Raw genomic sequence first — 17389 nt, forward strand, 5'->3', positions numbered from 1 at the left:
AAATCTACATACATATTGAGGAACCGAACCCCATTGTTGCAATAATATTGCCAAGGCACTTATAACAAGTTTACCGAAACAAAACTCTTGATGTTAGCAAGAATTTAAGATAAACTACTTATAATTAGTAAAATGAATTAACAAATTAACAAGACATACCGATGAACAATTTTCGCCTTGTACTAACAGTGTACTTAGCAGTTTACTAAAAACGCGATTTTGTCGAGTGTTTTAACTATTTCCGGAATCGGGAAAAGTAAGAAGGAATATGTTTATTGGCCAAAAAGGAGTCTTCGTTCCTCGTTTTGGCCAGTAAACAAATTCCCTTTTCCATCCGAACACTCATTTTATAAAAGCATACTTTTAGGGTGATGTGTTAGCACGTTACAGTTTGAGAAGCATTGGGCTTCTTTCAAAATTGTCTGAGCACAGGAAGCACCAGCTCGTTGAGCTTCGGCCAAAAATGGCAAGTTTTAAAAACTTTCAGTCCTAAGCCAGTCGGAAACAGTGGATCTCTAGCTGCAACTTTATTGGCAAAGATTTCCTGTAAAAACAAACAGCCCTTTGCAGTCAATGTTACAATGGAGTTCATTAGTTAAATACAAGAATAATGTCAAAAGGAAAACAAATAAAATTTATCCACATTGTTGTTGTGATCCGCAGAAAAACTAAAATAAACGTTAAACCAAGAAAACAGCAGCGTTTTGAATGTGGTTAAAAAATGTTCTTATTCCTAGCACATAAGAAAAACATTAAAACTTACATCTTGGCAACATGAAACAAACATGGTAAAAAAGAGTCGAGCAGAATTAGTATCAACTTCGAAAACACCTCTTACTTATACGATATGGAAACAATATCAGGTAAAAGACACTATCAACTTAAAGATTCTATAATTTCTATAATTTCCTAAGGCACCATCGGCAGACTCATGTTTCGGCGAGATCAAAGCATCTGAACAAATACCAGGCTGAGCAGCGATCCCACAGCCATGCCGCAGCTCAAGGCGGCCGCCATGATTGAGGAAGCCAGCTCCTTTTCGTGCTGCTTCACACTTTTTGGCGCCATTATGAGTAGTATGTTTGTGAAGTAGCCATTGGACAAGGCGAACATGACCATCATCGCAATGAACGAGTAGTCGTGTTTTACCAAAACGGGCAGAAAGTTGTGCTCGCTGGAGTTGGAGCACAGGAAGAACGGGACGAACGCCATGCGCACTACGATAAACAACAGCGATGTGTTTTGGTTGGTGGGTCTTTCCAGCCAGCCAGCAAACAGACGCCCAAAGTAGTCACCACAGTTGAAGATCAGATAATTTACCACGGGCAGATAGTAGACATCTGACAGGAGAAGGTTTAAAACAAAGACGGCGGAAAACAGTAGTGCAACTCACCTGTCCACTCGCTGTGTTCATGCTCAGACTGCATTAGCACTGTAACCGCCGGATAGACAGACAGTGTGGTCGTGTAGAGAAGCGCTAGGCAACTGGCGTGCAAATATATCTTCGACATGACCTGCCGCAGAATTGGCTCAAGCGGCAAGCCCTCGGCTCCTTCATTGCGGCTGTGCGAAGGCACTGCCCGGATGACCTTGTACTTGTCGCCACCCTCGAGGTAATACCTGAAGAAGGGCTGTCTCGCCAGGATCACGTAGCACACAATGCACAGCAGGATGAGCACTCCGCCCACGATGAAGAAGATGAATGCGGTGGTGTTCGGGCCCGTGTCAAAAGCAAGCACAAGAATGAAGGCCAAGGCAGTGAGAATACCTCCCAAGGCCTGCCCGCTGACCACGGCGGTGATGAATTCGGAGGGAAACAGTCCAGCGACTCCGTAAAGGGCTCCAGACATGGTAGCAGCAGATACTGGAGATGGTAAATGTTATAATAGGTATAATTGATGGTTCCGTCTGCATACCATTTAGTAGCACCACAATGATGAGCGTGATCAGGAAGAATTGCTCCTGCCAGGTGTCTGTGTTGACCTCCACGAAGCCAGTGGTGACCCCAAACAATACGAGGATCACCCACAGCGTGCCCAGCATCTTGGTGCGCAGCGAAACATGGTGCCCGTAGATGGCATTTAGCAGCAGGAAGGTAGTTCCCGAGATAGTGGCAGTCAAAGCCAAGTCGCAGGTGAAACTTTTCTGCAGCGGAGTGAGCTCCTCGTCCAGATCGGTGGCGTTAATCGATGCATTTCGAAACTTGTACTTCCAGTACTGAAAGAAAAGCAGAGAGGGTTGAAGCTTGAGTCAGCGGAAAACAAAGGAAACCGAAAGAGATATCGACTCAGTTCGGTCGTAAAAAAACAACGACAAAGCTGATAAGCAGCGCGCCTTAGAATTGCGCTTGGCCCAGTTGCTCAGCTGTTTTTATTCCGCTTGTTCGAAGTTCATTACGATTGACTAGGATGCGGGTGTGGAAAATTTCCATTCATCGAACTCACATCTTCGGCGGTCACAAAGAAGTTCCACGGGGTCATGGTGCCAATGCCCAGCAGGTAGAACACGAAGTAGGTGAAGAGGCGGCCGCCGGTAGGCTCATTAGACACCAGGACCACCTCGTCCTGCTGGCGCTCCAGGAGGCATCGCTCATCCGCCAGGTTGTACGCCTGGTGGTCCTGCGGCCGAAAGGCGGGAACGAAGCTGCCCTCCGAGCCCAGGATCTCGTCATCCTCGTCCTGGGCGGCGACCAGTGGCCGCGTCTCACTGCTTTCCGGCATTAAAGTGCACTGTTGTTATTTGCGAACCGAAGAATTACTCATTAATTTACAACGCCATCGACGACTTTGCGCTATTTCATTCAGAAACAGATCTTCAGTTGTTTTCACAGCTCCTGCATTGGCTGGTGTTTACTTATGTGTCTACTAATCAGTGCATGTGCATTCAAAGTGCAATCAGTGAGTAAAACCGAGGAATTTTGTTCGAGTTAAGCAACAATAATAAAAACAAAAATACGCTAGGGATGGAAGATAAGTCGATAGTCAGCCAACAGCCTATCGATTATTTTGAGTGCATCCAAGGAAAGACTAACGCCACTTACCATTTGCCGGAGTTGGCAGCCCTTGGCGCCAAATGTTGTAGGATTCAAACAACATTTAGGCACCTCTCACTTTTCCTCCTTTCGGGGGCTGCGTAATTGCATTTCATTTGGCAAACGAGCAGAGCATCCACCTCAAATCGTAATTTAATTGCCAGCCAGAGCAGCAACAATAAAAACACCAATACCAAGCAGCCCCTAGAGCTGATGATGAATGAATGCAATTTGTATTTAATCAATAAGCACGCCCCGCAGTGTTTTAAATCAGCGCACAGCTTCGTTTTACGGCTTAGCGCCAGTCGCAGGATGCGAGCCGCCCGCCCACCCCCCTCCGCCCATTGGCCAGTTGGAAAATTTTAATTGGATTTGCATTCGCGATCGTCCCGAAACCGGTTAACACATGCTCCGCCTCTCCTCTGCGCCCCTCGACGGCCTGGACATAAATTTATTTTTAATTTACTTATGCGAGAATTTCCGAGCTCTGCCCTGCGGTTGTTTGATTTGCGAATTAAACTGAAAGGGGTCTGCAAGAAGAGCAGCCAGAAGGGGACTCGTTAGCGCAGATGGGCAGCAGAAAGAGGAGGAGCAGCAGCGGAGGCTGTGTCCGAGGACCGAGGAGCCCTACTCCTGCGACTTCGATTGTCATCGTCGGCTTGCAAATTAGATTAGTTCATAATGATCCCGAGGGGGTTTGGTATCCCAGCGAGAGGCGTGTCATCTCATTAATTCCGTAAAAACGCTCCCCCGACCCCCAGCTCCAGAGGCCCAATCAATCTCCCGAGGAGATTCCCCGATTCCAATTCCCCTTCGCAGGCCACACACTCAGCCTCGGTCGGCTGGCAATTTAAAAATCACATTAAATTAGTCAGCAAGAAATCACCGCAACGAAACCATCAACAAATCATCTCAAATTAAATTCATTCACCGAGTGGAAGTGGACGTGGATGTGGCTGGGCTGATGAGTGGCCAGTCGGTTTGAGCAACTCATCTCCCATTCATGCCAACGGGTAGCACCGAGCCTCACTAGCGTGGTTGGCAATTAATAAAAATGTAAATTCAATTAAATTTATATGACAGCTGGCTGTCAGAAGAGCTCAAATTAAAAATTACTAACAAGACCTGTTCCACATCCGAGCCGAGAGCTCCTCGTACTTCCCCTGTCGAGGGAGCTACTTGACGAAAAGCCTCGGGTGCAGGCCACGCTTAATTAAAAATCCAGCAACTCCGGCTCACAGACGGAGATGATGGAGATTGGCCAGTGGATGTGGATGCCACCCGCCCTCTTCCCGCTCTCCACGCTCCACGGTCTCCGTTTCGGTGCCGGGCAATTCTCATTTGCCGGACTTCAATTTGAGTGACGTCCTCCGACCACCCGAGGTGATCTTGACTGTGCTCCAAAAGATCCCTGGCCTTTCGGGTAGCCAAGTGGCAGTTGTTTGGGTCGCTTGACAGCCGCCGTTTAGCATGGAAAGTTGGGGGGAAGCCATGTGGCTAAGTCGAGATAAATCAGAAAATACATTTATCTTACATGATATTCATTTTTAAATTAAAAAAAAATAAAAAAGAATCTTTTAACTAAATGAAAGCATAGTAGTAATAATTTTTCATTTCCTGGAGCTTAAAAAAAATGTTGCTTAAAAATGAATAAGCTTTGTAGTTTAACTGAAGTAGAACAATTTTTTCTAAAACTCGCGAAAACTAAGATTTAATACTGGTTGAATACCAGAGAATGTATTAGGGGCTGAATAATATATATTTCTATCTTACAGTTTTATTTATAAATTGAAAACTCTAGAATTTGGAAATTTCGTTCCTGTATACCTTTAGCCTTTTCAAATATATCCCTAGTTCAAAGCCAAAGCTGGCTTTATTTTCGCCTTTTTCGCATCTCCGCAACCGTTAGCTTTGGATCATCGCAAACTGGCGGATCACCCAGCACTGACATGGGGAAGATTTCGCTAATAGCAGAAGCCCTGGTCGGAGATACCGGATCCACGTCGGCAGAGCGGCGGGACCGCCTAGTAATTAATAAATTAAAAACAAACCAACACGCACATGACATCCACGTTGGGCAGGAGAAGCAGAGAAGCAAGAGGAGGAGGGAGCCAAAAATTAGCCGAGAGGTAAAATTAGGCGGGCCAAAGGATAATCAAATGCTGATTTATGGCAATTTGCAGCCAACATTTGATCCCCCGGGAAACCTCCCTCGCTCTCAACTTCCGGTGCCAGAAATTAACGAACGCCAGCTGTGTGAGGTCCTGGCGCTCCGACTGACCCTTTACCATGACCACCTCCAAGTCCGTGCTGCCTTCGTGTGTGTGTGAAAATTAGTAGCTAATTTGGCCTGTCATCATTATCGTGTGTTGTGCAAACATTTGTCCGTCTGGCTGACGTGGTGAGAGCTGCGCTGGATGGGATCCGCAGGGTCCGTCGGCGAAACAGGAGAGCTCCAAGCCGAACAAGCCGAGCATGACTGGGCATGGGCTTTGCTGTAGGTCGCCCCTCCTCTTCCGCCCTCTCGGGGCTTCACCTGGTCTTAGTGGGTTATTAATTGAATTCCGAGCCATTTACATGGGAGTTGAGTGATCCCTGGTGAGGTCATCCTAACCGAGATCAGCTAGCCATGAAAATCAATCAAAGAAAGTGTGTTGCCCAACTAGTAACTAAGCAGAAAGTTTGTGTTTTAAAAAATGTGAGTGTCAAAGAGGAGAAAATTAAAATTCATTCCCAGAAAAACCATTAAAAATTGTGAAAAGTTTATATAAGCTTTTACTAACATATATTTCAGTAATTATATGTTGTTTATTGTTTAATCATTGACGTCGGCAACTTACTTAAAAGCGGGACAGATCAGCTCCTTAGCGAAGCCCCAGTGACTCGCGAATATTCATTCTGTGTTGCCAGTGTATATCGGTAATTAAGCATTTCGAAGCCAGCCAAGCGTGGTCCACATTCATTGCCGTATTCAAGAAGCTAACAATCTTGTGAGCTGTCCAATTAATAGCGGCATTCTGCATATTCATGATCCGCTCGATCAATAATCGTCGACCGCGGAGATCGACCCACGCCCGATCCCTAGCGGTTACTTCGGGGGCGTGTCCCGGCATTAAACGTTATTCAAAATTATGCAAATGAAGGCGAGACATGTCAAAATGGTTAGGTCTCGGGTGCTGCGGGGAGGCCGGAATGGGGGCTGGATCGAAAGACTTAGGCAACGAACTCGTTTCTGCCGCCGCAAGCGGAAGCGAGAAGGGAGAAGGGAGAAAGGAGAGACTGAGTCCGAAACACTGCCATAAATTGATTCATAATTCGCATTCGCAACGATTAATGCTAATCAAATTAATTAGGAAGCCGCCTAAGCAGAAGTATGCATCTTTGGCATGATTAATGAGGCTGGGTCCGCGATTTCGGCTCTCAGGCAATTAGCTAAATACATGCTTCGATTTCGTTTCCGCCCGGTTCAAGTTCAATGACAGCCACCAAAATACCGAAAACCGGCGAAAAGATTACTCTAATCAAGTGTCTGACCTTAAGCGAACCTTTAGCCAGATAATCAGGTGATGCGGCAAATGAATGGACCTTAATCACATTAGAAACAATTTCCTTCGACTCGTACGTGCGGAGGCCCGAAATCGTTGCCAATTTCGCCGCGGGGAAGTGTGCGAAAATGAGAAATCGATTTTGATTACAAGCCACAGAAATTGCAATCGAATTTGCCGGGGGCGTGGCTCGCGCTGATTTATTCTGCTCTCCGAAACGTTGCGGAAAACAAACACAAATCGAAGCTTACACGAGTCGAGTGTGTAAATTTACCTCCACTCAGCGAACTGTTCGGCGGCATTAAAAAGCCCCCCACGTTTACATATCAATTTGAGTGGCAAGCAGCCTGCTAAGCTGGCCAGAAAGTAAATTGCAATGTGCATTTTGCACCCCCTCCAAGAACCCCTAACCCTTGACCCTCGGCGGCCCCTCCACACGCGATTTCTGGCGAACGTGCAAAATACTTTTTCGAGTCGCGGCGCTAATCAAATTTAGAAAAAATAAACCCGAACAAAGGCGAAACGAACTGCGATGTGGCGGCAGCGAAACTTATTCAATTACCCACTTTGGGTCTCATATGCATTCAAATTAAATTATGCTGCAGCAACACCAACAATGGCCAGCTGAGCGCAGAACAATAACAACAATGTTGGCCGTGGCTATTACAGCCATAAACCCGACAAACACGAATCGCGTGCAGGAACAATTTAAAAAACAATCAGCTCTGCCAATGGCACCGTAAAATGTATCAAACGACCGAGCGACCAGATCCCCGACCTCAGCCATGGAGCGCTGTCCGCCACCCACTGCAAGGTGTAAGGGGGAGTTCGGTGGAATCGGGGAACTAGGGGTGCACCAGCCAGCTAGGGGAGCACGGGGTGCTGCAGGCATTGCGACTGGCGGCCACTTTAACACTTACCCCAAAATGGTAAAAGTTTAAGTAAACAAAGTTGAGTGGAATGCTCGAAGATGGAGATGCCCTACCGGCGGGGAAATCGGGTGGTGAGTTCCATCGAATGCGAAATACAGGTTGATTTCTGAAGGTTCTTGTTTGAGAAGGGAATGGAAAAACAGAATGCAATGAAGATCAACCTTAACATTGAATAGAATTAAAATAACGTACTAACAAGCAGATATTATATATGTTAACCGAAAATCCTGTAAGAATTTGTCAACATCTGAAAATTGTTCGATTTTTAAAAATTCTTGTTTTGGATATCTAATGGATAAAATTTAATTATAACATTTATGTTTTTTATAAGAATAGACATCATTGGTCAATATTCAATATTCAATTAAATACTTTTTAGCATATTTGACAGTCGCCCAGGTCGGAACTTCTCTCTTTTCCGGCCCCTTTGTGCGTTTCATTTTGATTTCATGTAAATTGCCTGTCGGCGACAACAACACCAAACACCAGCGGAGCAACAACACAGACAGCGACAACAACTGCAGCAATAGCAACAGCAACAAGAAACCACGACAATGAACAACTTCCCACACCATCAGCTCGTTACTCTCTTTCCGACGTAGCTCTCCGATTGGCCGACTCCGCCGAAGGGGCGGGGCCTTCCAAGCAGCCAGGGAAGAGGTAACCGCGAGAGCGAGAGAGGAGCACCTGGGAAAGAGAGACTGCGAGAGCGGCAGGTGTCGCCGGTGCGATTTGGAACGATGCCTCCGCCTAATGGAAGAGTTGATTTTGAGTCAAATTAAATAAGCTACCTCTGGGATTGTTTGGATGTTTGTTGGGCTTTCTGATTACCAGCCGGTGGTGGGTAAATGGGGGAGGGGAAGAGGGGAAAGGGGGGCGAAGAAGTCAGAAAAGCGACGGCAAAGGTAGAAAAATACAAATTCTAGTAGCATTCATCTGAAAATCCAGTCAATTGATTTTAGTTACATGCGAATTTATTTGAAAACCAAACCCATAACCAGTTAATGCATTTATCGTAATACAAATCGAATACACGATAAGTGTAACTTATAGGAGAATATTTCTCATTCAGAAATTCAATTTAAATTCTTTGGAAATTTTAAAACATTATTAATACATAGAATTCTTTGTACTCTATTCTTAAAACAGAATTTTATTTTAAGCAAGCAAATAATTCGAAACGGGAATGGGGAAAGTACCTAGGACCCAAGTTCAGTAACTTCAAATGTACAACGTTCAGTAAGTTGTTTATTAATATCCATTTTGAACTCCTTATGGTAGCGACACTCCCTCCAGCACTTAGCTCTAATTGAATATGCATTGCTAAATGACTGTCAACTGGTCGCACGCTCTCCATACAAAGTAGGTGACACCTTAAAACGATCCGGCGAGCGATCCATCCGCCGATCGAGCGATCGATCGAGCGATCGATCAGTTTGGCCTCTTCGGAGGAACTCGTTTCGCCCATGCCTATCTTTGGGCTCCCCAGAACGTTGAGTGGATGCTGATGTCCGAGGAGCACGGGTCTGGGATCGGGGAGGGGCAGCCGCAGATCGAATGCCAATCACGCGTCAATTGCAAAGGCCAATGGCCATAAAGATGGGATCCCCGATCGCCGCGATATACATAGCCAGATGGAGATGGCGAAACGCCTGTCAATGTTGATGAGTTGATTCTGCGGCTGACAGCCAGAGGTCCTTATGCAGGAGCAGCTCCATCCGCACTCCACACTCCCCAATCCCCCAGCGACTGCCTAATGCCCCTGGGTCGCTTATCTTTGTGACCAGGCTCTCGTTGGTTTTACGACCCGCCGTACCGGGCTACATCGTACACCCGAGCTGTGATACAGCCATTAACAATTTATTAGTCTTGTCTATCCCGTGTTTTCGGGTGTACCATGAGTCACGTGCGGGCTTTCGATGGGTGGCCGTGAGTCATTGATCTTTTTGGGGCCCATTACGATCACCTGGCGAAGAATCCTCCTGCTTATCAGACTCCAATTCAATTAAGCGAACAATCAATTATGATTTGTCACGCGAGCACCGAAAATACGTCGCCGCCTTGGGACAGCACCCTCTGGTTCCTTGTACTCCCCTTATCACACGCGGGCCTCTCGTTTCATGTTCGACATTTCTTAATTATTGATTCTATGTTTTCGCTACCTTTTGAAGATTGAAACATGTGTTCTGGGACCGCGACTACGAAACGGAAATGAAATTAATTGGAAAAGTGCGTAGGGCGAAGGAATATTCGGGGTAAACCCAGAAATAGTGAGGTCATTTGGTAATGCCAATATCACATCTTTGAATGGCATTTATCTGTTCTGCATTTGATAGCTATCAATGTTATGTATGAGTTCAACACTATTTGGCCATAGTTGCAGGTTTTACGTTGCAAATAGACTAGCTTAAAGCCCAAGGACCAATCCTTATAGAAATCTTCTCTCTTAACAAGGTTTGGATATTTGCATTCGAACGAGCGGCTGATTGTGGCACTGTGGAACAGACAATAAATTGAGATCTCAAGAGGTTGCTTCTTCCTTTTTGAAAACCCCATGACATGTACACTTCGTGACCCAGTGAACCGCGCTTGTAATGCTATCAATAATTAAGTGCCACTGCCACCTTCGACGGACAACGACGTGGCAGCCGCTGGAGAGGAATAGGAGCTGGATCGTGTAGAGTGGTGGGGAAGCAGGCGGTCCAGGAAGGGGAGACCCCTGAGCAAGAGGCTGGGGCAGGGGCCACCGAATTCTTAATAAGCGACGTCTGCTGCATAAATTTGCAGCCAAAAACAAACATTCCAATCGAGTGTGTTTCGCGAAAGAGAACTGTGAGGTGTATCAACTGATGAATACCTCAGGGGGAAGATATAACCAATATGCAGAGAAAAACATTTTAAAATGAAGACAAAACGTTTTAAAAATCAACAGCAATAATGTGAAGTTGTTAAGTTTTGTTGGAAATGTTTAACTCCAGACAGTTTTCTCAAAGATGTACGTATCGAATCTAGCAAATCTTTCTGTAACCCATTTTCGACTTGCCATTTGCCAAACCCTGCCTTTGGCCATCACACCCTGACCAAAAAGGAGTCCGCCCCACAGACGGTGCGTAGCACACGCAATGCAAAAATCTTGTTGCAGGCTGTAACAAGTGGGCGGGGCAGGACAGGGGCGGGAGTCTTGCAACATGTGCAAATGCGCATGCGTAATTATTGAAACAAGTTAATTACTGCGAAGGTGCCTCCGACTCGGCGAGTGGCTCGCTTTGGCCACTCGATATTCGATATTCGACTAATGTATGCAAGCCAGCGCATTCCAGAGTCGGACACAGTCCACTCGCAGATCCTTTTAAGGCCGGGCTGGCAAGGCTTTGGGCCAGGACAGTTGCCAGGTTGCCGGGCTGCAGTTGAGCTCTGGGCCCCTGGATTGCAGCTGCAGCAGCGTGATCAAAGTGTGAAATGACTTGTTGCTGTGTGATACCTGAATACAAATTGCTTGATGCCTCCGATCGGCTTCGCCGAAAACGATCTTTGTCTCCTCTATCGGACGATCGAACCTTAATTAAGTTGTTCTCCAGTCGAGAATCAGTTCTTGAGAAGCGGCCTAGCGCCTATTTCTCTAACCACAGACAAATGATAATGTGCGAACCGAGTTATCGCCAAACCATTACCTCACTATTTGAAGAAGTGATAGTTTAGTAGAAACGATCGATTGACCTCCAAAAATCCACGGCTAAGCACGGCTAACACCTAAAATTTTGGTTTTCATCTGACATTTTCCCCTGGCTAGACTGAAGCTTTTCCTTTTCGAACTGTCTTAGTTACTAGTTTATCGATCCATTTCAAGAGCCCACGAAATACCCAACTAAATTTAGTTTAATTAAAAAGCACACGAAAGTTGTGTCGTAGTGATAACGACATGGCCGAGATTAGGTCGAGGGCCAACCACGATGAGTGTCCAAAACCATCGGAACCGTTTTAGATTATCGCAGTTCGGGCAGCGAGATATCGCCACCAAAACGGACGTCAATCATATTCAATTAAAATCAATTTGTCTGTGGTTTTACGCTAGAAATAAATAAATAAGTGTCTAACAATGGGAGATGACCTCGTTTGGGGTTCGATTCGACATGTTAGGGGCAGTTGGGCACTGATTTGCCCCCTTGCTGCACGTTTCCCCTGCCGTCGTGTCGGTTCCATCTGAAGATGTCCCAGAAAGCACTGTAGTTCTATCTGTTAACAGATAAGAATCGATTCCCGGCAAGCAAGAAGAACTCCAGTGTAACCTGGCAAATAAGACAGGCGGGTGGGAGATCCCCAAGCACGCGTCCATAACAGATGGCAATCAAAGCCGCTGCCTCGACCTCCAATTAGCTAATAGAAAAGAGCCACAAAAAGAAGCCCCGCGATGAGAATAATACCCCAGAGCCGGGAAGAGGGCCGAGATCAGCGCTCCACGGGCAGCCTTTGTTATGGCCAACTAATTATGGGAGTCTATCGATTAATAATAAAAGGAGTCGCCATGGTAGTTCCACTTTATTTGCATTTTTAATTTGTTCCTTATTAAATATTCATCTCTCTGTGCATCTCACGCTGTGTCACTTTACGGCACTTGATTTATTCGAATCTCCCCTGATTAATTGAAGCCGACTCGCGGAGAAAGTCGGCGAGGTACGTGGTAATATGGGGAAAGAGAGCCTCTTTCCACTATTAGGGCTCGTTAAGAGAGTCTGGACTGGAGGTGCGTCCTACATTCCCATTTGCTACGGTTTATTTTTACGCTTGAGCCGCATAATTTAATAACCCTCACCTCGGGAGCCGGGAGCCGGGAACCGGGGATCGGGCACCGGGATCGAAAGGGAGGCGCGGAAGGGCCTACCTATATGAGTGCTGGCCCGTTTCGAAGACAAATGGGTTTATTATAAGTATGATGGCTGGAAAAATTTATGCGCGCTATTAAATTGTTTATTAAACGACCGCACCAAGCCCCAAATGGCGAAAAATAAATCGCTTTTCACTCTACACAATCTTAGCTCTCCGTTCCATCCTCCTTCCGAAAATGAAAAAGCCGCAGAAGTCGGCAGCTACTGCTCGGGCTGTTGATGAACTCATTTGTCAACGTCACCTTTCCGACTTTCCGACTCGGCGTCCTCCCGGAGATCTCCCTCCGAGTAACCCCAGCCCATCTATTTAATTACCAATACATGTTGGCGAGTGGACTCCGCATAATTGCATTGGCTCGCACCACCTTCTGGCCGGGCTGTTAAGTGGGAACAGTGGGGATATGTCTGGGGACCAGCAAGGATATACCCCAACCTAAGATCACATTAAACCGCTTTTTAATTTTTGTTTAATACCATTTTTGCACACATTCTCAAGGGTATGAAAACTTTCTAAAGCAACACTGGTTTAAATATATTTTAACTGCCCAAAACCAACAACTAGTTGCTTAATCTTATAAAATGTTTGTTACCAAGCAGACCTCACTGTACCCAAAGACGTTAGCGACCACCAAGCTTGATTCTGCGCGAAACGGAAGCCGAGCTTAGCGCGAAATTAAATTTAAAGTGCGGGCCAGGGAAGGCCTTGCAACTCATAAATGGAGGGGCATGGGCAGGGGCCATGGGGCATCTGCCTCCTCCAGAATGAGTGACTGACTGGCTGACGGACTGGCTGACAGGCCACGTATGAAATTTACATTCATTAGCTCGTTATCAATCTTTATGCCCCTCGTTGCCAGCTTTTCGCTCGGCTCCCTTTGGACCTGCGGCTAATTACAAAAAGTAATTATGTTTGAACCCCAACGTAATGCTGCAAACGGCGCCACAAAGGACCGAAAGGGGCAGCGAGTGCTCCTCCGGAGGCCGCGTGAAATCAATAAATTAAATATGCAAACTGGCCTTCGACTGGCGGGCGGAGGAGCAGCGGGCCGAAGGAGGAAGGATCCTAGATTAACGAGCCGCAACTGCAGCCCGAAAGGGGCGTGTCCGCCATACGGAAGCCAGTCGGGAATGGGGAAATGGGAAGGAGGCACTGCAGCGGGCACTCAACATCATTTACAAGTCAATAAAATCAATTTGGGCAGCCGAAGAACAAACAAACTGCCGACAGGCAGCAACACATCAGCACACACACAGGACATCAGCATTAGGGGCACAGAAACACATCCATACACCTTGTATCTTATGTGGCACGGCCCGGCCGCAGACCAATTATAATTCTAACGATAGCCCCGAACGGAACAGAAGGCTTCCCCTCGCCTACCATTCCCTTTCCCATTCGATTCGGGGCACCAGAGCCGGCCTCTAATTAATCAATTACATAAAATTCAACTAATGCGCCGATCGGAGCGGTGTGAGGGAAGCGAAGGAGAGGGATGGTAAAAGGGGGAAGCGGGGATTCTGATCCCGAAGTGTGGCACATCCTATCGACAGCTGCCCCTGGTCAGAACTCAGCGCAACCCGAACTGGACGACGCAGATCTAACCCATTTGTTGGGTAGGTATTAAGGAGACGAGGACGGAAGGCGATGACTACATTACGAGCGGGGTGACCTTTTGGGGCAACCTCTGATGATTCAGGATAAACAAATTTCATCATTAATAATTAATGAAAAAATTAATAATTTTTTTAAATTTAAATTCTTAAAAAAGAGAACCACTTTTTCTGGTCCTTACATCACTGCAGTCGCCGTTTTAAGCCCATTAAACGCTTTAAGTATGTTTAATTAGCCCCCGATAAATAATTACGAATTTTTAGAATCGACCTTTTAACCACCCGAGTTTCCAAAATTTCAACTGACCACGGGTCCGCAATCGGTCTGGGAAATTATAATTATATTTAATTCCCCCAAAACAATATGAAGATAAAATTTAATAATTTTAATTGATGCGCATTAAACTCGAATTATCCGAAACATGCATTTTTGTTTTGCCAAATTCAACAAAACGTTCGAAATAAAACGAAAGCCAGGTGGGGAATTATGACGGGATTCCATGGGGGAACCAGGGGGCAATTAAGCAGTACAGTAGTCGGTACACGCACTAATTACCAAGGCATTTCACATTTTTATTTTGCCAGAGGGGAGGGAACTGGGCCCTGAGAGAGTTTCCACAATTGGATTTACGGACAAATGAAATTACTTCGCTTTCGTTTTAATTGCCGCCTGCTTATTGGCCGGGAATGTGACGTGTATGTACATAATCAGCCAAGCAGAGGCCTTATCGCTGGCTGGAAATCTGGCGATTTTGGGTTGCATAAACCAGTTAATAACCCGCTTCCGCCCAAGTCAATTTCGGGCCTACACGACAATTGAGTGAAAATGCAATGTCGCCGCCATACCGAACGCAACGAAAGCAAGACAAATCGTCGTATCAAATTACCAAATAATGATCTGGGGGAGGGCCAAGGAACGCCAGCTATACCTGGTACTCAGCCATCACCATCAGCCATCAGCCGCCGGCGTTACGTGCAACTCACAGTAGAGCGCCCATCGGGCGACAGTTTTGTTGGGTGATTATGTCACACGCCCTGCTCACCTGCCCTCCTGCCCACCTGCCCAGCGAGCGAGCCGCAGCCATTTGTAATTGAATTAATGCCGGCCTGGGATCTGGAATAGTTGGATGGTTGGCGTACTATTTATGGGCCGGGTGACGGGCGGGGCCTTATCGCCGGCATTTCATCGCGCGACTCCAGTAACCCTAACTAATCGCACGTAATTAAATATAATTTGGTATCGTTTACAGTTGCGTTTCGTTTGCTACACCATTTCCACTGCCGTGGGTTTTCGGCGGTGAGGGAAATCTATGCCGAAGTAATGCTTGTAATTGGGTAACTTTTTGGGTAAATTCCATAAATAACGACACAAATTGCCCATAGTTTGCAGGCGAAGGCGCTGTGGGAAAGGAAATTTTGTTACGACTAGTCCATGTATTTGACTTATTATGTATATCTTGTTTAGCTTTGAAACAACAGATCTGTAGCAACAGTTTTGGTACAATATTGTTTTTAGGCATGATGAAAAACTATCTATCTATCAGCCATTCCTAAGAGGATACCATCTTGCGATGAGAAGGTCTGGGGCCTTTATTACCTAATGGAAGGCCCCTCATATCAAACCATCCTCCCAGCTGGCAAATGGCAACTGGTAAATGCTTCTATCTAAGCTGCATAATGGCCATAATGAATAAGACACCTCGGACAGCCGATAGGGACCGGCCGGGCAGACCTGGCCACTTGGCTGCAATTTGTTTGCTATCGGCCAGGAGGAAAACGTCGAGCGACTTACGGGGAAAAGAAGGAAAGAAGAAAAACGCGGAGCGAAATGAAATTATTTAATTGCGCAATTAAGTGCACATTTGTAACGTTTTGCGCGACATCTGTCCCATGCGCAGGAGTGGATGCAGGCCCACGGCCGCAGCTCCGAGTAGAAGTCGAAGTCGGGACCGGAAATTCAATTGTTGAGATAATAATTACATTAGGACGTGCGCGCATGCGCGACTCTCTCGCTTTGAGCCTTCGCCTCTTTTGCGCTGTGGAGCGGTCGGAGCTGGACTAAAAGGCCTAGAGTGGACCCGAATTGAGTCCAAAACGGGGAAGAATGCTGACCTCGGGCTTCTCGACCAAAGAACACCTCATGTCCGTGCTCTCAAGGCACTATTTTAACAATGCCAAATTATATTAATAGGCAACATTATTAGAAGCAAAAATCTTTAAAATAAAATTTGTTTTAAGTCAGAAATTCCATTCAACAAAAGATACTAACAATCTTTTAAATTGTGTTCTTATGACTCAGATGAAGTCTCAAGAAATGTATATTTTTCTCGCTTAACATTATAACCTTATGAGTTAAGAATATTTCGGTTATATTTCTATATGACGTTGGTCTTATATTTTTATTTTGTAGAAAGTTACGACCAGTGATCTGTACGAGTATGAGTTGAATACACCCTTCCAAAAAGTACTAGGTATAACAAGTGCACACCTTGCGCGACGAGCTGATTGACACGGCCACATGGGGACGAGAGATACCCGGTATTCCCGATCCCGGTCCCAGCTTGCTGTCCATTGAACCCGTCGGCCAAATGGTCACTCCTCGACGGCGACGGTCGATGGTCGTCGCTCTTTTGTTTGCATTTCGCCTGTAAATGAAGCGTGAAATTGGCTGCAGTGCAGCGGAGTCGATCCAAGTGCGACTCCGACTCGACTCCGATCCCTACTCCGATCTCGAATGGAACTCGGAGAGCGTCGCATTGTTTACTTCTTGTTAAGGCCCGACAATGGGATAATATGGCAATATAATGGCAACACCAAACTATTTGTATGCAATTGCCATTAACACTTTATTTATTGCCTTGCGATACGAGCAAATTGGGCAGCAAGTGGGGGTTGGGTGGGGGCCAGCTTCCAGTGCAAAAAGCCGCTGGAATGGAGCTGTCGTTGTATATGGCCCGCTTATATCAAGCCTAATGAAGTAGTTATCAAGGAATGGAATCTGTTAGGTCTGCTCGGAAATGGCAAGACCGGGACTGAGTTCGGCTTTTTCAGCATGAGCGGTTAACAGTTTTCATTGGATTAATTACATTAAATTACACGGAGCTAGAGACGGTAACAAGGAATGACATGGTAAAAAACTAACCTGTAAAGGGGTAGATATAGTGTTACCTAAGAGCTCTTGTCCCGGTATTACTGCCATCCAAACTCAACTTGAGTCATCTGCTTGGCCCTCTCATTAACCCTTTCCATGGGTCATTGCATCTCCCCACTTGACACCCCAACCCCGAGGGCTAAACAGTCCGGCAATCAACCAATAAAGCCAACAAAGTCATTAACGAGGCCCTTAACACTCGGCCTATATGGCCGGGTCCAAGTCCAAGTCCCCAG

General features: G+C 46.1%; 1 protein-coding gene across 1 annotated transcript; it reads right to left on the reverse strand.

Annotated features, from left to right (window-relative positions):
- Positions 1 to 702: 702 nt before the first annotated feature.
- LOC108029060 (equilibrative nucleoside transporter 3) lies at positions 703 to 2957 on the reverse strand. Its single transcript, XM_017101128.3, has 4 exons — positions 2445 to 2957; positions 1917 to 2217; positions 1394 to 1864; positions 703 to 1340 (listed from the first exon to the last, which is right to left on the reverse strand). Exons 1-4 carry the CDS (start codon positions 2718 to 2720, stop codon positions 946 to 948), a joined length of 1443 nt encoding a protein of 480 aa, XP_016956617.1. The 5' UTR covers positions 2721 to 2957; the 3' UTR covers positions 703 to 945.
- Positions 2958 to 17389: the final 14432 nt, after the last annotated feature.

Source organism: Drosophila biarmipes, chromosome 2L (genome assembly GCF_025231255.1).
Source record: "Drosophila biarmipes strain raj3 chromosome 2L, RU_DBia_V1.1, whole genome shotgun sequence".
NCBI lineage: Eukaryota > Metazoa > Arthropoda > Insecta > Diptera > Drosophilidae > Drosophila > Drosophila biarmipes.